The 23,328-nt window shown below is 38.7% G+C and overlaps 1 protein-coding gene across 2 annotated transcripts in view; it reads right to left on the reverse strand.

The window, feature by feature from the left end:
* Nucleotides 1–14,248: 14,248 nt before the first annotated feature.
* The window catches only part of plxnb2a.1 (plexin b2a, tandem duplicate 1), a 107,348-nt gene continuing 98,268 nt past the window's right edge, over nt 14,249–23,328 (reverse strand). For both annotated transcript variants that reach the window (XM_084406941.1, XM_084406940.1), the window contains 5 exons: nt 17,362–17,509; nt 17,203–17,267; nt 17,051–17,126; nt 16,423–16,497; nt 14,249–16,275 (listed from right to left, as the gene is read on the reverse strand). In XM_084406941.1, the coding sequence (XP_084263067.1) occupies nt 16,171–16,275; nt 16,423–16,497; nt 17,051–17,126; nt 17,203–17,267; nt 17,362–17,509 (469 nt within the window). In that variant the 3' untranslated portion in view covers nt 14,249–16,170. The remainder of the gene's footprint in view (nt 16,276–16,422; nt 16,498–17,050; nt 17,127–17,202; nt 17,268–17,361; nt 17,510–23,328) is intronic.

The following is a 23,328-nucleotide window of genomic DNA, read 5'->3' on the forward strand; positions in this document are numbered from 1 at the left end:
GATTTGAGATCGGTCTATAGTTGCTTAATATGGTCTTATCCAGATTGCTCTTTTTCAGGAGGGGCTTGACAACTGCTGTTTTCAGGGAGTTTGGAAAACTCCCAGAGAGAAGTGAAGCATTTACCACTTCTAGAAGATCTGCTTCTAAACTGTTTAACACACTTTTGAAAAATGATGTGGGAAGTGTGTCAAGAGCGCAGGTTGATGTTTTAAGGTGCTGTACGGTTTCTTCCAAAATGTTGCCATCTATTTCTTTGAAGTCAGACATAGTAACTACTTTCTCAGGTGGTCTGATCTGTCTGACCCCAGTGCAACTCAAGGATGTGCTGATCACCTTTCTGATATTATTGATTTTCTCAGAGAAGAAAGAAGCAAACTCACTGCACTTGTTCTCTGAGAGCATTTCGCTGGGAATCTGGCTTGGGGGGTTTGTCAGTCTCTCTACAGTAGCAAAAAGAGTGCGTGTGTTGTTTAAATTGCTGTTTATAATATTTGAGAAGAAAGTCTGTCTAGCTTTGCCTAGTTCCATACTGAAAGCATGGATGCTGTCTTTGTACTACAAGTTTTGTCTTCCGCCATATGCGCTCTGCTTTTCTGCATTGTCTTTTCATATTTTGCACTGCTGTTGAGTTTCTCCAAGGTGCTTTTAGAAGGAAGTAAGACTCATGTTAGAATTTTATTTGTTGGTTTCTCATCTGCTTTTAATGCGATATAACCTCACATTTTAGTAGAGAAGCGTTTGAGCTTTGGTTTTGATTTTAGCATTAATGGTTGGATCCTTGACTTTTGAACTGGTCGAATCCAGAGAGTAAGGGTGAATGGGTGTTTGTCAGTGGCATTGCCTTCACCCTCAGGGTTGTGTCCTTTCTTCACTGTATATTCTACACACTGATGATTGCAGGAGTCATGCCAGTAGATTTATTGTACACTTTGCAGACGATTGAGCTATTGTCAGCCTCCTCCGTGCTGAAGAAAATGACCACTGCTTTTTTGTATGCTGGTCTTGCTGTAAAACTAACTCAGGGAAGTAAGGAAGGAAAAAATCTACACTATCTATCTATCTATCTATCTATCTATCTATCTATCTATCTATCTATCTATCTATCTATCTATCTATCTATCTATCTATCTATCTATCTATCTATCTATCTATCTATCTATCTATCTATCTACATCTACCCATCCATCCACCCACCCATCGATAACATCTGAAAGGTCTGTAAAGGTATATCTAAATAACAAACCATGGATAACTAAATCACTCAAGGTGCTGTTTAAAGAAAGACAGAGATGTGTATTTCAGGAAGGAAATCGTTTTTTCAATCAGTTAAAAAAAGAAGTAAAATTGGAGATAAATAAGGCAAAGCTGCATTATAAAGAAATGATAGAATGGGAGGTAAAAATAGTAATTTGGGCTCAGCCTGGATGGTATGAAAACCATTGTTGGTATAAAATCCAAAAGAGATTCAAAGTGGTATTGGAAGGGTATAGAGATGATTTTCAGCTTGCACAAGCATTTAATGAATTTTATGTAAGGTTTGATTGATACTTATGATGTTAGGAATATACTTTGTGAGCAGAAAAGTTATTTAAATGGTTATAGTCTTATACTACTATAGGTTATACTACTGGTTATAGTCTATAGTCCCTTTATTATATTTTTCAAATGTCTCTCATTTAACAGAAAGTGGCGAGTTTATGGAAGACCTCTGCAGTCATTCCAGTGGCTAAAAACAATCATTCAGTAGCACTAAATGATTATAGGACAGTTGCTCTGACTTCCTTAGTAATGAAGAGTTTTAAAAGAGTGCTGAAAAAAAGAGCCTCTTTTGGGGCCAGGCGTGGAGTAGAGGATGCCACTCTGTTGAATTATTTGTTGGTTTCTCATCTGCTTTTAATACGATATAACCTCACATTTTAGTAGAGAAGCTTTTGAGCTTTGGTTTTGATTTTAGTATTAATGGTTGGATCCTTGACTTTTTAACTGATCGCATCAAGGGAGTAAGGGTGAATGGGTGTTTGTCAGAGGCATTGTCTTCACCCACAGGGTCCCCTCAGGGTTGTGTCCTTTCTTCACTCCTGTATATTTTATACACTGATGATTGCAGGAGCAGTCATGCCAAAAGATTTATTGAGCAGACGATTGAGCTATTGTCAGCCTCCTCCGCGCTGAAGAAAATGACCATGGCTTTTTTGTATGCTGGTCTTGCCGTAAATCTATATTGAATTATGTGTTCAGACAGTAGATGAACATTTAAGTAAGTATTATCTAGTATAATTATCAAGTGTCTGTTTAATCCAAAATAAAGGGACTGATATAAAATGGACAAAAATACATTGGCAGCAGTAAAGAAATTCAGCACCCGAATCTGCTTGTTCACGATCCCTTTTCTAATGTTAGATTATAAAGCACTGAGAAAGAGAGCGAGAAAGAGAACTATTCAGGTTCTGGCAGAATGAAATAGTCCATTATGAGAGCTTACAATCATTACAGAACAAGTATGTGAGAGAGTCATACTGCGCCCAGATCTACACTCCATCACTTGTGTGACAGATATCAATGTTTAACATGACCTGTACTGAAAGGCAATAACTTATTTCCACTCATATACTGTATGCATTCATTGCACTTTTATTAACACCATGTTGAAATGAAAGTGCTTTTAAAATAATATTACATATTTTTAAAATTTACGCTGCTCTGAACTATGAATAAAAAAATTAAAAAACTCATATTTTAGAGTTCCTGAGTATAAATGAGATTTGAAATGCCATTTGTAATCATTTTCTTCGCATTCATCCTTTTCTCCTAAAGTATTATTTTGTAAGGAAATGTTAACAACCTTCAAAATAAGTTTTAAACATCATGGTATACCCTCATGAGTTGGTTAAAGCAGTTAAAGAAATGTAATTTGAGTTTGAGTTTTTCTTTTTTATTTAAAGGTGAAGGGCGCCATTTCTGAGCCACAAGCAGCTATAAACAATTTTTTTTTAAACAATTTACAGTTTCAAACAAGTTTTCCAAGCAGTCCTCCTATCTATTAGTTTTCAGACAAGGAGCCAATCCTGCTCAAAACTCACACCACCCTGTTTTACACAAGTATAACACGTTTTAACAGAGCCACTGCGATACAGCTTTCTGGGAAAAGTGGTCTCTGAAATCTGTCTGTTCAAATAAAATATCGTTAGCCTCATAGCATAATTGCCTAAGTAATATTTAAAAAAAAAAATGACTTGGGCAATTATGCTATGAGGCTAACGATATATTCAAATCGAAATAACTGAATGAATACATAATCACCGGAATAATCACTTGACATTTTGCTTTTGGACGTTCACTCTAGGTGTCAATCAATCAGCAGAAAAAAGGATTCAGAGTACATTTTTTCCTGGATTTTCAGGAAACTGCTGCTTTACTTGTGAAGTTGCTGGTGAGAGCTGCACCTGAGAAAAACACTCATTATTAGAATCTCTCATCTATGATGCATCTGTGAAAGAGCTTTCACGCGGTTTAGAAGTGTGAGAGAGAAAGGGTGCAAATGTACTTGGGATGTAAAAAATAAATAATAATGCTGTAAAGCCCTAAAAATAGGACACAAATACATTCTCTTATCATTTACTATATATTCTATATATATTCTCTCTCTCTCTCTCTCTCTCTCTGTATTTTTTTAAAGAAATTATTCAGCAAGGAACTGATTAAATTAAGCAAAATTAGTAACCAAACCTCAATAAAGATGTTTATAATGTTACAAAAGATTTATATTTTAAATAAATGCTGATCTTTTGAACCATGAAAAATGTCAAGCAGCATAAAGGTTTTTAACATAAAAAAAAAAAAAAGGCTTGATCACCAAATCAGCATATTAGGATGATTTCTGAAGGATCATGTGTCACTGAAGAGTAATGATGCTGAAAATTCAGCTTTGCCATCACAGGAATAAATTACATTACAAAATATATTAAAATAGAAACAAATATTTAACATTTTCACAATATTACAGTTTTTACTGTATTTTTGATTAAATAAATCCAGCCTTGGTGAGCATACGTGACTAATTTTCTCATATTTATGATGCTTTATGATCATTTTATGGTCTTTGAAATGATGTACATTGCACAATGCACCTTAATGATCAGTACATTCTCCAAAATTCCTTCTTTTGGATTCCACAGAAGAAGAAGAAAAGTCGCACAGGTTTGGAACAACATGACGGCGAGTAACAATTTTCAAAATTACAAAAAAACATTTTCTACCTTTAAATCCCTGGTACAATTTTAGCCCTGATTTTCACTCGCCGACAGTTTTGTAGAAGTCACTGACAAATTCCCGAAATCGGAGGCTAATCAGTGCTTGTTCACGTGAGTGACAATCGCGTAGTGTATATCAATGAAGCAAGAGAAGCGCCTATGCTTCGCCGACATATTTGGTACGTAGTGTGAAATATATTTTGAATGGAAGTCACATCAGCGACGACCTACAGCCAATGAGAGCGTAAGATACAGGGGAAAGGAAAATTCAGGGGGAGGAGTCATAGAGCTGCAACAAAACATCAGCAAGCATGGCTTCTGCTAGCAACCATTTTCTCCTTCATTTTTTTTTTTTTTTTTTTAGCAAATCAACACACAGACAAACTTGGATTCACAGGCTTCTTGCGTGCATCATTTTAACAAGAATAAATCCTGTCTCACACGTGACCTTCCTGTAGCAATTCTTGCTGTTTGGTTGTAAAACGTAGGTTGTAGAACAGACAGTGTTGTCTGCGATTCTTCTATTGAAATGTTGTGTAATGTGTGACCCTGTCACAACTAAATGGTACCCCAGATAGTCGTGTAGTGTGCGATTAACAGCGATCCAACCACTTTGAAAGTGGTGTAGCGAGTATCCGGCGTTAGGTGTAAGAAAATGGGAGTTCATGGGAGCTCAGCTAGAACCCGTGTCACCGTGTCGTCTCACATCCTTCCATCCCTCAAGAGCCGGCCTTTTATTCAGCACCCGCTGTGAGACGGTCCGGTTCACGCGGTCTCTCACTTTCTTTCACTCCTCAACTCATTTGCCCTGTGTCACAGGAGTGTGTGTTCCAGCTGACCTGAGTGCGATCGCTGGCCTACTTTCACAGTCCTCAGAATTCTCTCAGGTCAGGCGCTGCTAGCACAGATAAACTTGTTCTTCAGAGGCTTTCACTGGGTCACTCTAATTGGGTTACCAGAATGGAGGGACCTTAAAAACCAATCACAAACACATAACCCTTGATTTCACCACAGGACGACAGTAAAGGGCTTGAAGAAGGCAATAAGAGCCTTCACCTCACAGACCATTAGCACAGAAACAAGCTCCTTCAAAAGGCACTTCATGTACTGTACCTCGTCTTGCAAACATGACACTCACTAAACCAATTCTTTCTTATACATGATTTTCTGTTATGACTAGAGAAGTGTGTCTGAGAGGATGTGGATCATGTTGAAAGGGCATAAAAAGCGCCTCCTTTCCCTCTTGGAAACCACTTGACCCTTGTAAAACCCCCTTAGTAAACGTGACATACAGAGCAACATTGTGAGGGAAAAGGTTTGAGTTCAGACACACATTTACAGATTCCCCAATGCTTTGTGATTGTCATTTGTGTGTCGTTGTCCTGAGAAACAAGCAGTTGCCCTTAAATTCGCTGAGTGACGCAAACAAACTCAGATTTGTCTCTGACCTCTGACCTTGTCAGCAGAACTAATTCTAGTTCAGTTTCCAGAGCGTTCAATTAGATGATTGGCCCTCAGAGGATTCCGTTGTGTCCCAACGAGCCAATCAACAACGATGAAGATTGCGTCCTGTTGGGATTATTACGCAGCACTTTTCAGCCAAGAATCCCTCCGGACAGCCCTAAGAGTTAAAGAAAGAGAGCAGTCAGTGTACGTGCAAATACATAGCTCATCTTTCTAAGAAACCTTGGCTTTAAAACATAGTGAGTGGACTACAAAACACTCTCTTAAAAATAAAGATTCTTTATTCGCATTGATGGTTCCATGAAGAACTTTTTTTAACATCTATGGAATCTTTGCCGTGAACAGTGGAACATTTTTTATTTTATTTTATTGATTGTTGAAATAATCACACTTCACACAAAAATAAATAAAAATAAATAAATAAATAATTAATTAAATTAATTTATAATATATATAGAGAGAGAGAGAGAGAACAGTTCTCAATATATATATATCTATATCAGTTCTCAATATATATATATCTATATCTATATATATCTATATATATATATATCTTTCTATATCTATATCTCTATATATCTATATCTATATCTCTATATCTATCTATCTATCTATCTATCTATCTATATAGATATATATTAGATATATATATATATATATATATATATATATATATATATAGAGAGAGAGAGAGAGAGAGAGAGAGAGAGAGAGAGAGAGAGAGAGAGAGAGAGAGAGTTCACTCAAATGTTCTTTGGAGAACCCAATGGTTCTTCTAAGGCATCACTGTGAACCCTGCATATCCTCCATGGAGTAAGACGACCCAGAATGCATTGTGACAAATCCAAGATGGTTGACGTCGGACGAAGTAGGAAAACAAAGGAAATCGCATACTTCCCTACTATATAGTAGGCGAAAATAGAGTATGTGACAAAAAAGGTATGTCCGAATTCACAGTACTTTGTAGGCGAAAAGTACCCCGATGACTTCTTCTGGCTAGATTCTGAAGTGTGTATATGATGGACACTTTACTATCCCATGAGGCCACGGGAGAGGATTTATGAATGGAGCTGAAGCGACGTAACTGAAGCTGGTAGGTCACATGATAATGCCAGCATGGCGAATGTAGTACGTCCGGATAACATTCATGGAACAAACATTAATACTATATAGAACGTACTATTTTAGCAGTTGTGAAGTAATTACTTATTCAAAATAAGTACCTTCTCAAGAAAGTATGTGATTTCGGATGCAGCCAAAGTCTAAAATAGTGCAGTATAATTCAAACTGAGCTGTTGTAGTACTCAAAATTCGTGCTCATTAAGAGTTTTGCGCTTTTAGCTTAGCAACATGCTAACATCAAACTCCATTGAAATAAATTGAGGAGTGTTATTCACGGAGTTCCAATTCCAAATACGGTAAGGTCGCCTTAGAAAGCTGTAGGCTGTGAGGCAACTCGTTTCGATTTATGTTGTTCGCCATTTGATCAATAATGGTTTTATGTAAGAAGTGGCATACTTTGATGTTTGTATAAGAAAGCAAAGATGGGCTTACCTTTGTATCTGTGCGTTCAGCTCTGAATATCATTATTCTGTTGATGGAAATGTGCGTTAGTTGATATAGTTAAGCATAATCCCACTCTCTCACACATGCATGAGGATCAGTGTTATTTTAGTATTATTTATATACTATTATATAATATTATTTTGAATTGGCTTTTATATTTTCATTTTTCATTTTAATTTGAGTAATTCTGTGCTTTTGTCTCTTTTTTATATATTTCTATATTGTTATAATTTATTTCAGTTTTAGAATTTAGTATTTTTAGTACTTCAGCTTAAGTTAGTTGACAAGACAACATTTTCGTTTAAGTTTTCAACTAATTTTTTATATTCTATTTTATTCCAGCTTTATTTCAATTACCAAATATATATATATTTTTATGTAGTTTTATTTTTATTTTTTTTAAACCACTGATGTGCATCCCCTCACAGACAAACCTTTAGCTTTACTAACACTCTCTTTGGCACTCAGCAGTTTCCGCTTCCCCTGAGGAAAGATGTTTCTCCAATTAACACATCCCAGAGCGTTCAAGAACAACTCTCCCAGAACACACACACACACACACACAACTAAATATAATTCATTACTTTAATTTAAGATTTTTTCCACCCCCTTTTTTTTTTTGGTATTCTCCACGTCTTTATTAATTCTCAACATGAGACCAGAGAGAATTGAGGAAATTGGTTTCCATAGAGTAAGTAATGAGTTTCTGGAAGAGAAGGCAGAGAATGAAACTTCATTCCCACTGCATTCACACTTACATTTCCTTCTTTCTCTTTTATATATATACACCTCAGTGGATTAACAAGGTAAGGAGAGAAAAAAGGTACATAAGTCTTTTCTTATGCCACTTTCTAAGTTCACATGCACTTTTTACAAACACTGTGTTTAAGATGGAATCAAATTAACACTGAAATGATAATAGACTTTTGTCTCAAGATTTGAATACTCTATATTGATATTGCTCTGACTACTTTATTACTAACCAGCAATTACATCATAAAACATGCATAGTGGATTGTGATTGGTTAATCGTTTATTTAAATACTTCATTGCCTCTATCTATTCCATTGATCATCAGAAAACAAGACTCTCTGATTTATTGTCTGATCACTGGTTTTTACATCTACTGTTTGCTTTATCTACTATTACTAGTATTTGCACTAACACTACAACTAATGATAAGCGAATACAGAGGGTAAGTGCATTTAAGCTGTGTCATTATCTCACCTTTGTGTGTGGAGGGTGTTTGGCCGATGGCCACGTTGCTGAGGTCTGCAGGTAAGCCCACATACACTCCACCATAGTTCATCCTCTTCTCATCGTCGACAGACGAATCGTCTTGCTGCCTGTGGGCCCAGAACAGAAGAGATGATCAAAGTCTTGAGGGGTCATGCATCAAATTTTGAGTTTGGTGAGACTATCCTATAGAGATCCTTGATTAGAAGCCCTGAACACAGTAATGCAAATCTTACAAGAGGCTTGTGAATATGTGTGATGCATTAGATCTCTACAGGTCTGGTGTGTTATTGTGGTGAATGTGTGTGGCAGCGAGACTCTCTCCTGCGGAGTGCTGGTGCTTTCTGTTCGCATGTGGGAAAATAAGTCCAGAAACTGTTTGGAAAATGACAGGCAGTGTTTAAGCCCCACTGTTTTTTTGTTTTTTCCTCTGAAGGGAAATTGATTGACAAGCAGTCCCAGAAACCGAAGGACACTGAAAGGCTTACTTCCCCCCTCCTGTTTATCTTATGAAGTTTATCTCTCTGAAGATAAAGTCTTTTGAAAAAATATGCGAAACAAATTGCAGAAGAAAATAAAAAAAATCTACTAAAATGTACCAGGTAACCATAGTTTTCACCACAATAACAAAGATAATTCAGTTATTGTGACAACTGAAAAACCAAAAAAAAAAAAAAAAAAAAAAAAATAATAATAATAATAATAATAATAATAATAATAATAATAATTATATATATATATATATATATATATATATATATATATATATATATATAAAATATATATACTGTATATTTTTTTTTTTTTATTATTATTATTGCTTTTTGTCTCTGTGTGTGTGTGTGTGTGTGTGTGTGTGTGTGTGTGTGTGTGTGTGTGTGTGTGTGTGTGTGTGTGTGTGTGTGTGTGTGTGTGTTGTGAATAATAACTGGTGTTTTAGTGAAAACTATGAATTGCCAAACGTATATATTTTTTTGTTGTACTGGGAATACTCACACATCTTTGGCTGACTCAGATGGACCTGTGGAAATAAACAAACATACAGATTAATCATGCCACATGTTCCTTTTGATCATTATATACACACACTGAATCATTTTAAAGGAACATATGTATTGCTCTCTTAAATCTGCTTCATCCGCTTATAACCTCCGTTAAATACACATTCCCACAGGTGCAGACCTGGTTTAAAAGAAAAGTGCTTAATTAAAAATATTTTTTTCATTATTTGCGAAGTCCGAAGTAATTAATGTTATTATAAACTTATTATGTTATTATTATGAAAATCTGCCAGACAACACCTTCCTTATATATTTATGACACAAATATAGATGGAAGGTGTTGTCGGGCAGATTTGACATTTGCTGGTATAATGAGAGCTCTGTCCAATGTCTGGTTGTCAATCAAACTATATGAGTCATCAAGCTAACATTAGTGTGTGTGTGTGTGTGTGTGTGTGTGTGTGTGTGTGTGTGTGTGTGTGTGTGTAGTTCTTAAAGTTAACTGATGGAGTTATGCACCTATTGATAGCATAATGGTAAACAGGGAGAACATTTTTTTAAATCTGAATCTCCACAGATATAATAGACAGTCTTAATTACACACTGTTAAGATTACCTGTATCCCCACGAATTCCTGCAGACACAAACCTGATTTTTCAATGCAAATTACATCTTTTCATCCCACTGTAATGCTTAAAATTATACTCATTTTTTGACGACTCCACTACAACCCTCACAGAGCAGTCGATATCGATTCATGCCCATTCCTGCCAAGGCTCCTGTTTATTTGCTTGCTCAAGTGAGATGACTCACACTGAAGCGTATTCAGATTGTGGTCTAACTCTCTTGATTTTTGAAAATTGACTGAGGACAGAACGTTCACCGACACACACACACACACACACACACACACACACACACACACACACACACACATTTGTCCATGTCCAGCTGAGAGAGATACGTCAGTCTCATAAGATCCTCTGAGAGGTTCACATCCCTTTCCAGCAGTGTAAACAAACACCATTCATGAATTTCATTTAGTCTCAATGGACTTCTAATATATACTTCTACAGTATATCATACTAGTTGTTTAACAATTAGATCTATTTAAAACCCGCAAGGACTGGGTTGAGTGAATCTTGATGAATGTTTCAGTCCTGACAAACTCTCAAATCTCCCATTCACAACAGTGTGTCTGGCCAGCAGCCAATGGTTTGTGAAGAGAGAGAGAGAGAGAGATACGACTAGATGGCTAAACTCGAGCAGACATGGGTTTGTTTACAGAGCTCTCACACACACACGGTTTGTTTACAGAGCTCTCTCACACACACACACACACACACACACACACACACACACACACACACACACACACACACACGCACACGCACACACAGAAATAAGGTCAGAAAAGCAGCACACTTACCTGCAGCTGTGCTGCCAGCGGTGGAATTCCCACAGCCCATGCTTTAAAATTGACCAAAGTGAATCTAAGAGATGGAAAGAGAAGAGATGGACAGTCCAGAGGGGAATGAGAAGGGAAAAGAGAAAGAGATTATGGGAATTAGACAGGAGAGGGATGAATGGAGGGATGAGGAGAGAGTGAGGATGAGAGAAGTGCAGTCTGAATGTGTCTGAGCTGATATACTTCCCTTGAGTCTCAGAGAGAGGCAGGACGCTTGTACAGGGGGGAGAGAGGGAATGAGAGAGAGAGAAAGAAGGGAGGAGGTTGGTGAGAGATATTCCTCCACCCTGGCAGGGTTGCCCAGGTAACAGAGATTGTGTGCATGTGTTGGGAAGAGGGCTAATAACACTGTTGGAAAGGCAAAGCTAATTAAAAGAATAAAAATGCGATGTGTGCAAATTGCACATTCTCTTTAGAACAGTGGCTCTAATACAGGGGCCATAGGAGGCCATAGCAAACTTTTACTGGGGTAACATATCGTCTGAAAAATTGATTTTAGAAAAGTTAATTTATAATTCATAACATTCATTCAATAATAGAATTTAATAGTTTATTTAAATCATTTTAAGACAATTTAAAAAAAAGCCCAATTAATAAATATATTAATATAAAAATACATTAATATATAACAATAATCAGCATAGTTTCAAATTCAACAAATAAAATGCTAAAACCAACATACTGTGCAAAATGTAAACTGAATAAGTTTACAACACACACAGACTAAAAGCAATCAAAGGTGACGTCACTACAGAACTATCCTGCCTGAGAAAATGACAGAATTACATTTATATGAATTGTATCTTATTAGGAGCAGCAGACGCCATGCACAACCACACACCGTAAATGTCTCCGTATCCATGTTCCCAGTCCTTTTAGCAGGCAAGTGAGGACATAGACTAATTATACATGCTGCTTTGGGTTGAAATGGGTCTCTAAATCGTGTACAACAGAACAAAGAGAAGAAACAAGACACTCATGTGATAAAAAGTTCTGACCAGTGAAACAAGAGCATCAGAAAATATTGAAAACACACTACTGATTAAATCCATCCTGAGACTTTGAGAAAAAACAGGTACATGTGCACTTATAATCTAGGTGGCGAATGCACTGGAGTGTTTAAAAAGCAGAAACGGGAAGCTTTTAAACTTGGGAAGCGCATGAATTATTCGTTAAATATACAAAATGTTAGATCTGTAAAGTTGTCTTCATCCTGATAAATTCTGGCTTATAACTTTAGTTATTTTCCCTCTCTGTATTATTCAGCCGGTAATGAGTCATACACTTGGCCTTTTCATAACTGTTATTTCCTTTCACCATGTGCCTTCCACTTAGATAGATTAAAACTTCCTGAGATTGCTTAATGGTTTACAGTCATCAGGCCAGTACACAACTCCATTTAGACCTTAGACTAGTCAGCGTTATTCTTAGTCACAGAAAGGAAGGCAGTTTTTTGCACACTCTTCACAGGAGTAGTTAATGACATTGAGATCACAGGAACATAATTAAGATTTTTCTCTCCTTTTTTAGTCCAAGCTATAATGGGCGTAATATGGATCCATTTGGGCAGCAGAGGGCAGTATATTAACATTAAGTGTTTCTAGCTAATCTAAGTAAACAAATTTGGAATTGGCCCTCTATTCCTGTAACATTTCAAAATATTCAAAATAAATCCAACAAAATGAAGAAGAAAAAAGGTTCAAGTGTCAGAACCTGAGGAGAAAAGAGTCTGAAAATAGCCGGAGATAAAAGAGAACAAACAACTTCGGCACACAACATCTAATTCAATGTACTTCAGCTTGTTGTCCTCCCGTAAATGGTGTCACAGCCTCGTCTTTATGTTGGAGTTTACTCGTACACGTTCATGTTCAACAACAATTAATGTCTACTTAAAAATAAACCAGTGAAGTTAACGGTGTGGAGGGAGATAGAATGAGAGAGAGAGAGAGATGCAATCCTATATTTACCTCCTCTTCTTTTTTACTATAATTGCCGTTTTCCCATGTATCCAGTGCACAAACAAACACTTAAAACTGTTTCCCTTTTCCGCTCCACTCACATACTTCCATTCCAGCCTGACTTTTAGACAAGTAAAAAAAAATTAACAAAAAAACAACAACCCTATTTCTGTTGGTAGAAGAAAAAAAGTTCACAAGCAAGAGTGCTGTTGTACTGAATATCAGCAGTGCAGTCATCAGCACTCTGCACTTGTGTTCCAGCTAAACAGTTATCTGAGTATAATTTCTATATTATTATAGTTCTTATTAATATTTTGAAGTAGCTTTTTTCATATTTTCACTTTTCATTGTAATGTTAGTCTCTTAGCTTTGTGTTTTTGACATGTTTGTAGTTAATGCACTTTTGACATACGTAATATTAAAATGTATATTTCTAAATAGTTTGTAATTAGCTTTATTTCAGTAATTGTAATACGTACTTATTGCCAAGGGAACTTTTTTTTTTTTAATTAGTTTTTGCATTTTATTTCAGATTTATTTGAATTAACAAAAACATTTTAACCAGTTTTAGTTCCCAATAACAACACCGGTGTGTAATTATTAAATAAATATTCATGCTGTAATTTATTTCAGACTGGGGTGCATTCATTTCCTGGAAAGCACATCCAACACATTAACACTGACAGTAATGGCTTGACATAATACAGTACAAACCATTTACAGTCACTCCCATCTGCAGTAAGTTTAATGTGATTGCTTTCTAATCTACATACATCAGAGCTACCTGTACAATCCTATTCCCTTTAGTATTGGTCTCTAGACAGAAGACGGTTTAAAATGCACTTTTGGACTTGACTCATTGATCTTAATGCCTCTAAATTTGGTCTTGATTGTTGTAAAGGACCCGTCAGCTGTCTATATTGCTTGAAAGCAAACATTTATTAGTGCATGGACCACTAAAACTGCTGATTCAATAAGGACTATTTATTACTAGTTAGTATTAATGGGTCTTTACCAACCATGACAATGAAACGACTGTTTAAATTGACTGATCATTAAAACAAATTAAGAAAAATGATCACCTGATTCTTACCTCATCACTGACGTCATCTATAAAGATGTATCTAGAGTTGCAGGATCCTCATCAGGATGCTTGCAAGTATCTCTTGGTTTGGTTCTAGGGCGTTCAGATTTCAGACCAGGGATATATTAGAAAATATAAGTGTATAACACAATATAACAGGCCAACATACACATTTAAAAATGTATAGAACAGTTATTGTACAAAAACAGAGAAACATAACTACGGTCCCTATTGCAATTTTTAATGCAGACACAATCACCACACAACTGATCATTATTACTCGTATTTGTAAGGCACTACCTGGTAAAGAAAGGCAAACAAGAAGCTTTACAATAAGCCATTGACACAGTAGCTAGACAACACAGGAGAACTGGCAGGAACAGCGAGAAAAAGGAGAAAAGAATATGAAATCTTGGCAGTTGGCTATATTTACAGTTCAAAGGCATTTCCTGTTGGGTCCATCATGCTCAGAATGGGCGGTGCCAGCCTCTGATTGGCTGCAGAGTGACTTTGTCACCGCCTACCTAAAGGCAACACGAGTCACTCCCACTAGTAAAGTTCATGACTAAACAATACAGTCCACATTATTCTTTTGTCATTAAGAGTGTGCAGTGTTTGGCACAATTGAGTCAGAACATACAGGTAGGAAAATCGTACCATTCACAAATTACCAAAAAAGGTTTGACGACAGATTAAGATTACCATCAGCTGCCTTACCATTTTCTCTCTCTCTCTCTATATATATATATATTTTATCAATTAAATCACACTTTAAACTAAATAATTTGATACATATAAAACAACAGATGCATTAGATGGTTGCGGACAGCTGCGAAAAAAAAAAATTCAACTTTGGTAAGCTCTAAATAAAACAAATTTATTAATTTTTTTAAAAGAAAACATTTTTTTCCCCCAAAATTAAAACAGTACCATTAAACTGAATTCAATTCATTCTATGATATCATGATTTAATTGGCATATGAGTCGCTCAGTCCAAACTATTGCTGTTAAGGCAAACGCTGAGAAAGTCACGTTCGTTCGCATTTCGTTATCACATTCAAAGTTAATTCTCTACCATTCGTGTGTTACACTTCTTTTTAAGAAAGGCAACCAGCAATGTAAACTTCCTTGATTGAATCGGTCTTGTATTGTTGATTTAAAATACAAAAATCATAATTGTGTCATAAAATAAGGCAAGCTGTGTGTCGAAGTGCACATATATAAAAGCAAAGATGGTACAAAACATAAAAATGCAACTGCTGGATCAGACACCAAAGGAACGGGAGATTAAAGCTTCCTCTGCCTTTGTTCTGAGTGTCTGCATGTCGTGGATCAAATGTGCTTGCTGTGTTTTTGAGACTTGGACAGTCGCTCTGCAATAATGGCCTCTGTTCTTTTGAACAGTGGTTGAATTGGAAATTGACTCAATGACATTATTGTACGCAATCACCAGTAAAATACAATAAAAAAAATTTTGGGAGGGACAAAAGAAGCACTGGCTCGGACATCAGCATCACGGACACCAATACAAATCGATAGTGCTACCACAAACAGAACCGTGAGCCAATGGCGTCAAAGAACCCACAGGATGTGACATAATCACTGCACAGGAATGAAAGTGGCACTTAAAATACACAGGAAAACAAAACGGTGCTCTTCCACAGAAACAATAATCAATTTGTTCTGTCTAAAGCCTCTCTCTCGCTGCCTCAAGTGTAAAAATATATTTACATATAATACTATTTTATTTCATCTACACAGGTAGAATATACCGAACATCTGATTATTGGCATAGCAGAACAAAAAAAAAAAAAAAAAAAAAATGCTTTCATTGTGCAGGTGCTGATCTGAGAAGTACCATAGTGAGTTTTCAATTTCAGCAACATTTGTGATGTTCCCCTCAGCTCAGAGTTTATATTGGTCCCACTGAATCAAGAGCAAAGCTGAAAGCCATGAGGAAAGGAAGGGTCCGCTAATAGTCTGTGTTCCACCTCGCTTTTTCTTTCACTCGCCGGAGCAGAGGCTCCATCAACCAGAGAGTCCTCCAGAAGGGATGTTCTTATTTTTGAGCCCATTAAATTGAGCTGCGTCTTGGACTTAGTGGCACTTCCGTCTCCTATTTCAAGTCTGGGCTCCCGGACACTAAAGGTCGGTCACTTTATTCTCCAGCGCAGCGGCGATCTGCTGCAGTCTGAGGGTCAGCTGTTTGCTCTGGGCGGCAGGGTCATCCTCCAGCGACGAGATGATCTACGGGTGGCAAGGCAAGAAAGAGACAGATATTTGTGCTGTGTTACTCATTGACCTCAAGCAAGAAATATGTGTAGCAGAGGATGCGAGTCGGTATGGAAATGACCGTCGCCTCGCTCACATACTCTGATGTGTAATAACACCTACCCCGTCGTAGTACTTGCTGGCATACTGGTAAAGTTGGTGCAATGCAACCTGGGTGTTTAACTTATCTGTGTGAGACTGGAGAAAGATAAAATGTCAAATCTGTTATTTACCATAACATGCATTCGATCAAATTAAATGAAATATAAAATTACACAAAATAAATAAATTAAATTAAATAAATGACTGAAAAATGTAGAAATAAATACATATATTAATAAATTATTCATTATTATTAAATAAATTATATATATATATAAATTACAAAATATAAAAAAGTAAAATCGGAAATAAGAATAAAACAAAATAAAATTAATCAAAATATAAAATTACAAAATATATTATAATAAAACAATTACAAAAAATAAAAATGACAAAGTATATAATAAAAATAAAACAAAATTAAATGAAATATAAAATGGACAAAATACAACATAAAACAAAATAGAAATTACATAAAGTAAAAAAAAAAAAGTAAAAAAAAGATAAAAATGACTAAATATAACAAAATAAAATAGAAACGACATTAAATAAAAATGACTATATATATATATATATATATATATATATATATATATATATATATATATATATATATAAAATAAAATAAAAACGAATAAAATAAACATACACGTGAAATCTCTGCAAGGTGCGTGTTCATGTCTTGGTCACTGACTGGAACCATCTGCCGGATGCCTTTGTAATAACTGAAGAGCAAAGAGAACATGGTTACTTTTTCTGTGATTATATATGTACAAACCGTTGAACAGAATAGAAACCTACTCATCAACCATCTTCTTGTAAGTGGAGATTTCCTTTGCATAAAGCAGTTTGTTGCTGGGGGACTCCTGTGAAAGAGAGATCAAGAAAGGGAACATGAGACAGAAAGCCAAGATGACATTATAGGATTGATAAAGTACATCTTCAAACGTTGCTGCTCACCCGGGTAAGTTTGTGCTCACTCTTGGTGCAGGCATCCATGAAGGTCTGGGCGATGACAGACAGAGAGGCGTCCACCACTTCCGTCACATGAACGTCAAACATGAAGTGAGGGTTTTTCAAAATGTTCACCCAGAACCGTAGAGGCAAACTGCAGAAATACACACACACAGCCGATACATCAATTTCTTTGAAGATAAATTCTTATTAAATGACTTGCAAGGACAAAACTAAATAAAAATGTATTTAAAAAAAAAAATGTTATCAACATTTAAATGTGTAATTCCACAAAACAAAAAACAACAACCACATGCAAAACAAATAAAAACAACAAAATTAAAATATATATAAAAAAAATATACAATTTAAAGGAGAACTCCGGTCAATTTTAACATTGAGCTCATTTTTTGTACATTTGGAGTGCTGTCAGTACAGAGAACAACGACAAAAATCGGTGTTGCCTACACTGTGTTATCCTCGTTTTAAAATTTGCACCCTGTTGACTTCAATGGGGCAAGTTTTAAACCTGCTTTTAGCCTCTTAACATCCTTGATGTGTCATTACAAGTGCACAGGTCATGTGGGTGATTCCTTCTGAATGAACGCGGGTGAATCTGACTGCAGTAGATGTGAAAGAAATATATAAAAAATGATGTTTATTCAGCCAGCGCACATACCTGTATTTACATCCTGTTTTCGGTCGAAGTCCACAGTAATCGATTGTCGAGTTCACGCGCATAGGTTTAGTACCTATGATCACGCGTGTGAACTCGACAATCGATTACTGTGGACATTGTTTTCACAAATTAGTATAAAAATTGTCCATTTTGCCAGTAAAACAAAACAAAATCAAGATGACAAACCAAGGTTTTCATCTAAAGTCTACCTGTCAAATTAAGCTCGGAGTACCAATCAATCCAGCTTAATGAAGACAACCACAACAAACCCTCTACTGAATAGAAATGCCATTTTAATTTTAACTAAGGCATTGTGTTTTTGTTTAAAGGATTGTAATAGCTTTATCTTCATTCCTCCAGAGCTGTTTTTAATCCCTTGATCTAGTGCCTGTATCCGCACCTCCTCATTCAATTAAAGACCATCATTTGTTAGAAAATAGTTACTGTATCTCAGAGTTTTTGGAATGAGATTTTATTATAACAGCGTCCCAGAGGCACTGGGCAATCCATACTGAGTCAATACCAGTCCCGTTGGCCTTGACTTAGAACAAACCCTTGAAAATAAATCAAAACCTTGTTCGTGACTTACCCAGCAGTCACTGTTCTACTGCAAAACAATAATGAGAAGGGTAATTTAATGAGCTGCTGATGGCAGTGGATGAGAGAGGGGGAGCAACAGAGAAAAGAGTACGTCGAGCACGCTGATGCAGACCTGACCTGTCAATCTCTCTGCTCATTCAACAAGACACACTGTGAATTTTTTATCAAAGCTTAAAGCCCAGATAATTTAATCTGCCAAGAGTTAGGATAATTTCCCTCCAGTGTTTTCAAATCTCTTAGGATGGTTTGTTCTTTTTATTGTGAGAACTGGAATTTCGTGGTTAGTTGTATGTGAACAAGTGACTAGCTATAAATGGATATGTACTGTAATTTACCCCAAATGTTAGGCAGTGTGCTTTTAATTAAATGTGACCCTGGATCACAAAACCAGTCACAAGTCGCACGGGAATATGTGTGGCAATAGTCAACAACACACAGTATGGGTCAAAATGATAGTTCTGTTTCATTCTTACTGACCGCCAGAGGCAGTGTAAACACTATGGATAATCGCTGCGCCAGCTAAGATAGGTCGAGTAAATATACCAACAAAGTCACGTTGCGTGACGTATGCTGAGCCCTGGAGGATTATAGGCTACAGTAGCTCAGCAATCTACCTCTTTCGCTTTCTCGCCTCTTTGAGATAGGTTCTATTCATTGTATTGGATTGGATATTTTCGCGCTGTCAAGTGCAGCTTATTAGAGCAGCGAGATTCGTCCTCACAAGCTGTGACAGCGCGCATCTACAAGATTTTGGATTACTTTACAACACTTGGTGAGTTATATCACTTTATCGGTAACACTTGTGCCTCTCGGTGCAATCCGGTGGCGTGTGTTTACTGCACCTATATTAACGGTCTCCCGTTGATCTAACGTAACGTTTTCTCGGAGTGTTGTTTTCTTTCCTCGAATGCATTTTACCTTTATGGTTCCTCGGTTCTATCCGCCGACCATTTTAAACGCTTAATATTTTCTTTTACTTGTTGAATATTACCTGTCGGTTCACCGAGGTAATTATTTTATTTATTTATTATTATTTTCATTCCGCTTAACTTAACCTTACGGTTCACCGAGGGTGTTAGCGAGTAATGATGGCTAACAGCTCGATCGCCACTGGTTTCCCAATGGCTTGTAAGCTGTGCCCTAATCATCTTCTCCCTGACGACGGTCATGACATCTGCCCGTCGTGTTTGGGCGTTCAACATCTGCGAGAGGCTCTCACGGACCCGTGCATGCACTGTAGCCTTTTGCCTATGTCGGAACGACAGCTCCGTCTTGCCGAGTTAGACCCTAATTCAACGGTGAAACTTGGGCAGGTAGATGTAGCCCCTTCGCGCACTCGAAAACGCCGTGCCTCGGCGGCAGCTGGTGCTCCCCTCCCATCTAAAAAGGCCAAATCGCGAGACGATGTACATTCACATGTTGAAAAAGGCTCACTTTCTATGACGGTATCGGCACTTTCTTCTGAGATGGCGGAGCTGAAACGCCTGCTTCACTCGCTTCAGCCTGTCACATGTGCTCCGCCTGTAAAGATGACACAGGAGGATGAAAATGTTCAAAGTCGGGAAGAGTCTCTTGTCTCCCCTTGTTTTTCCCATCATTCTGAGTTCGATGTGCTTTCTACAAGTGCTTCAGATTCATTTTTTCACGATCATGGGGATACTTTGAAGGTTGCTGCACAACCTTCACCTCAGGCTGTTCTCACTGGTTACCCAGCAGCAGAGGGGTCTAGTGGGGGGTCTGTTCAGTCGTCTGGACAGGCCCAGCCCTCCTCCGATGATACTTTGGCTGTGCTTCGAATGGCAGTTGCTCGTTTGGGACTTGATGAGTCACCTGCACAATCTGCCCAAACAAATGTGTTTTTCAGACAGACCACAGCTTCAACCTCTTTTGCCATGCCACCATGTAAGGATTTTGTGGCTGAATTCTCAGATGCTCTCACCGGTTCTGGTCCGCCTAAGCGGCGCCCAAAGACTGCTCGAATGCTAGCATCCATGGCTGGAGCAGATTCTATCGGGGTGGGTCGCGCTCCGGAAATTGAGCAGCCTGTGGCAGCTTTGGTGGTGTCTCCTGATGAGGCTCTACGTGGGAACGTACGATGTCCCAGTGCGCAATGCGGTCGTACGGATTCCTTACTTAAAAAGGCATATGAGTCAGTTGCCTACATTGCCCGAGCAGAAAATACAATCTGCCAGTTACTCCTTGCTACCACCAGTACGCTTGAACCGGCAAATGCGGATCCCTCGGTTTCACAATTTCTGCAAACTGCTCTGTTGACTACAGGCCATGTGACCCGCGAACTGGGTAATCTAACAGCCACGCTTCTGGCTGCCCGCCGTCAGGTGTGGCTTGCCCAAGCACGACTGCCGGAGGACTGTAAAAAGACATTGAGAGACCTTCCTTTTGTTCCCGGGCATCTTTTCGGTCCAAATGTTCCGGAACTGTTAGAAAAAAGAGTTAAATTGTCTGAAGCCACTCGCCAACTAACACAGGTGCAGCGCAACCCTACGTTTAGGATGCCAGCGGTTCAGACCCGACAGCACTATGCCCCAATGGAGCAACGTTTCCGACGACACGCTACACCTCAGTCACAGCCCCCTCAGAGACCTCGTGTTCCTGGAGATGCAAGAGTTTTTCGCCCACCTCATCGACCATTTCCAGGGGGACCCCGTCAGCGCCCCCCTGCAAACACAAAAAATCGCACACATAAAGCCTGAGACAGTCAGGCCGGCGGTCGATCGTTTTTCTATAGATCAGTTGGAGTACTGGAGATCAAACACAGCAGACCCCTGGGTGCTGGAGACTCTGAGCAGGGGATATACTCTACAGTTTCGACGCCGGCCTCCCGGATTCTCAAAAATTGTTCCTACAATTGTCAGAGATGCGGTTCGCGCAAAGGCTCTCTCTCTGGAAATTCGTTCACTGTTAGAGAAAGGAGCCATAGAAAAGGTCCATCCCCTCGTTCAGGGAGACGGGTTCTATTCAACATATTTTCTTGTTCCAAAGAAGGACGGTGGTTTCCGTCCAATTCTCGACCTGAGGTTTCTGAATTTGTTCCTGAAGGTCCTTCCTTTTCGAATGCTGCGCACAGCCGACGTTCTTCGGTCTGTGACTGCAGACGATTGGTTTGTAAGTGTCGACCTGAAAGACGCATACTTTCACGTCCCAATTGCTGTACATCACAGGAAGTTTCTACGTTTCAGTTTTCGGAATCAAGCTTACCAATTCAAAGTACTACCCTTCGGCCTTTCCCTTGCTCCTCGCGTCTTTACAAGGTGTGTGAGCGCAGCTCTGTCTCCTCTTTGGATGAGAGGTATGCGCATCCTTCCTTATTTGGACGACTGGCTTGTCTGTGCCCCAACAGAGCGGCAGGCAGTACAAGACTCCAGAATGCTTTTGAGTCATGTGCAGAAGCTAGGGTTTTCTGTGAACGAGAAAAAGAGCCGTCTGATTCCATCACAGACCACTACGTTCATAGGAATGACCCTGAATTCCTGTCTAATGTCTGCCACCCTGTCTCAGGAACGTGTGACAAACATTCTGCAACTTTTGGCTCGCTTTCGCCCGGGAGTGTCTTTACAGTACGAGGTGGTCCTACGACTGATAGGCATGTTAACAGCGGCTACTGTGGTGATCCCCCTGGGTCTACTCCACCTCAGACCACTCCAGTTATGGAACAACAGTCTGCGGCTAGATCCCACCAGGCACCGCCATCGACTGGTTATCATTTCTCACCGTTGCATATGTGCGTTGAAGCGGTGGAGACAGTTAGAGTTTCTGAAGGCGGGGGTGACACTGGGTGTTGTTTCCTCTCGTCGGGAGTTGGTCACAACAGATGCTTCCCTCACAGGATGGGGGGCAACGTGGAATCGGAGAGGTATTTGCGGGCGTTGGACACCGATCCAGGCCACAGAACATATCAACCTGCTAGAGCTGAGGGCGGTGTTTTTGGCCCTAAAGTACTTCATGCCGGTTCTGGCAGGCCGCCATGTTCTCGTTCGGTCCGACAATACCTCAACAGTGTTCCATCTGAACCACCAGGGCGGCACAAGATCCCGCAGGTCTCTACGGTTAACTCACGAGATTCTGACATGGTGTCAGCCACGACTCGCTTCACTGAGAGCAGCTCATATTCCAGGAGTATGCAATCAGACAGCAGATGCTCTTTCCAGGGATCAAGTACATCCAGGAGAATGGAGGCTTCATCCAGTTGTAGTCCAGGAGATCTGGCTAAGATTTGGAAGAGCAGAGGTGGATCTCTTTGCTTCAGAGACGAACACCCACTGCCGATTATGGTTTGCAAGGACAGAAGTGTCCAGTCCTTTGGGCCAGGATGCACTGTCTCACGAATGGCCGAACTGCCTGCTGTATGCGTTTCCTCCTATCCCTCTGTTGTGGGAGACATTGCACAGGATCTCCCTGCGCAAACACAGAGTGTTACTTGTGGCACCTCGGTGGCCAGCCAGACCATGGTTTCCTTTGTTGCTGAGACTTCTGACGGGAAACCCTTGGAAGCTTCCCCCCAGAAAGGACCTCCTCTCCCAACTGGAGGCCAGTGTTTGGCACCCGAACCCGGCTCGTCTGCAGCTTTGGGTCTGGCCATTGGGCTAAACCCTTCCCTGGAGCATTGTGATCCTGCTGTTATTCACACCATCTCTAATGCTAGGGCTTCTTCCACACGGCAGATTTATGCTTCT

Source organism: Rutilus rutilus (assembly GCF_951802725.1).
Source record: "Rutilus rutilus genome assembly, chromosome: 4".
Lineage (NCBI taxonomy): Eukaryota > Metazoa > Chordata > Actinopteri > Cypriniformes > Leuciscidae > Rutilus > Rutilus rutilus.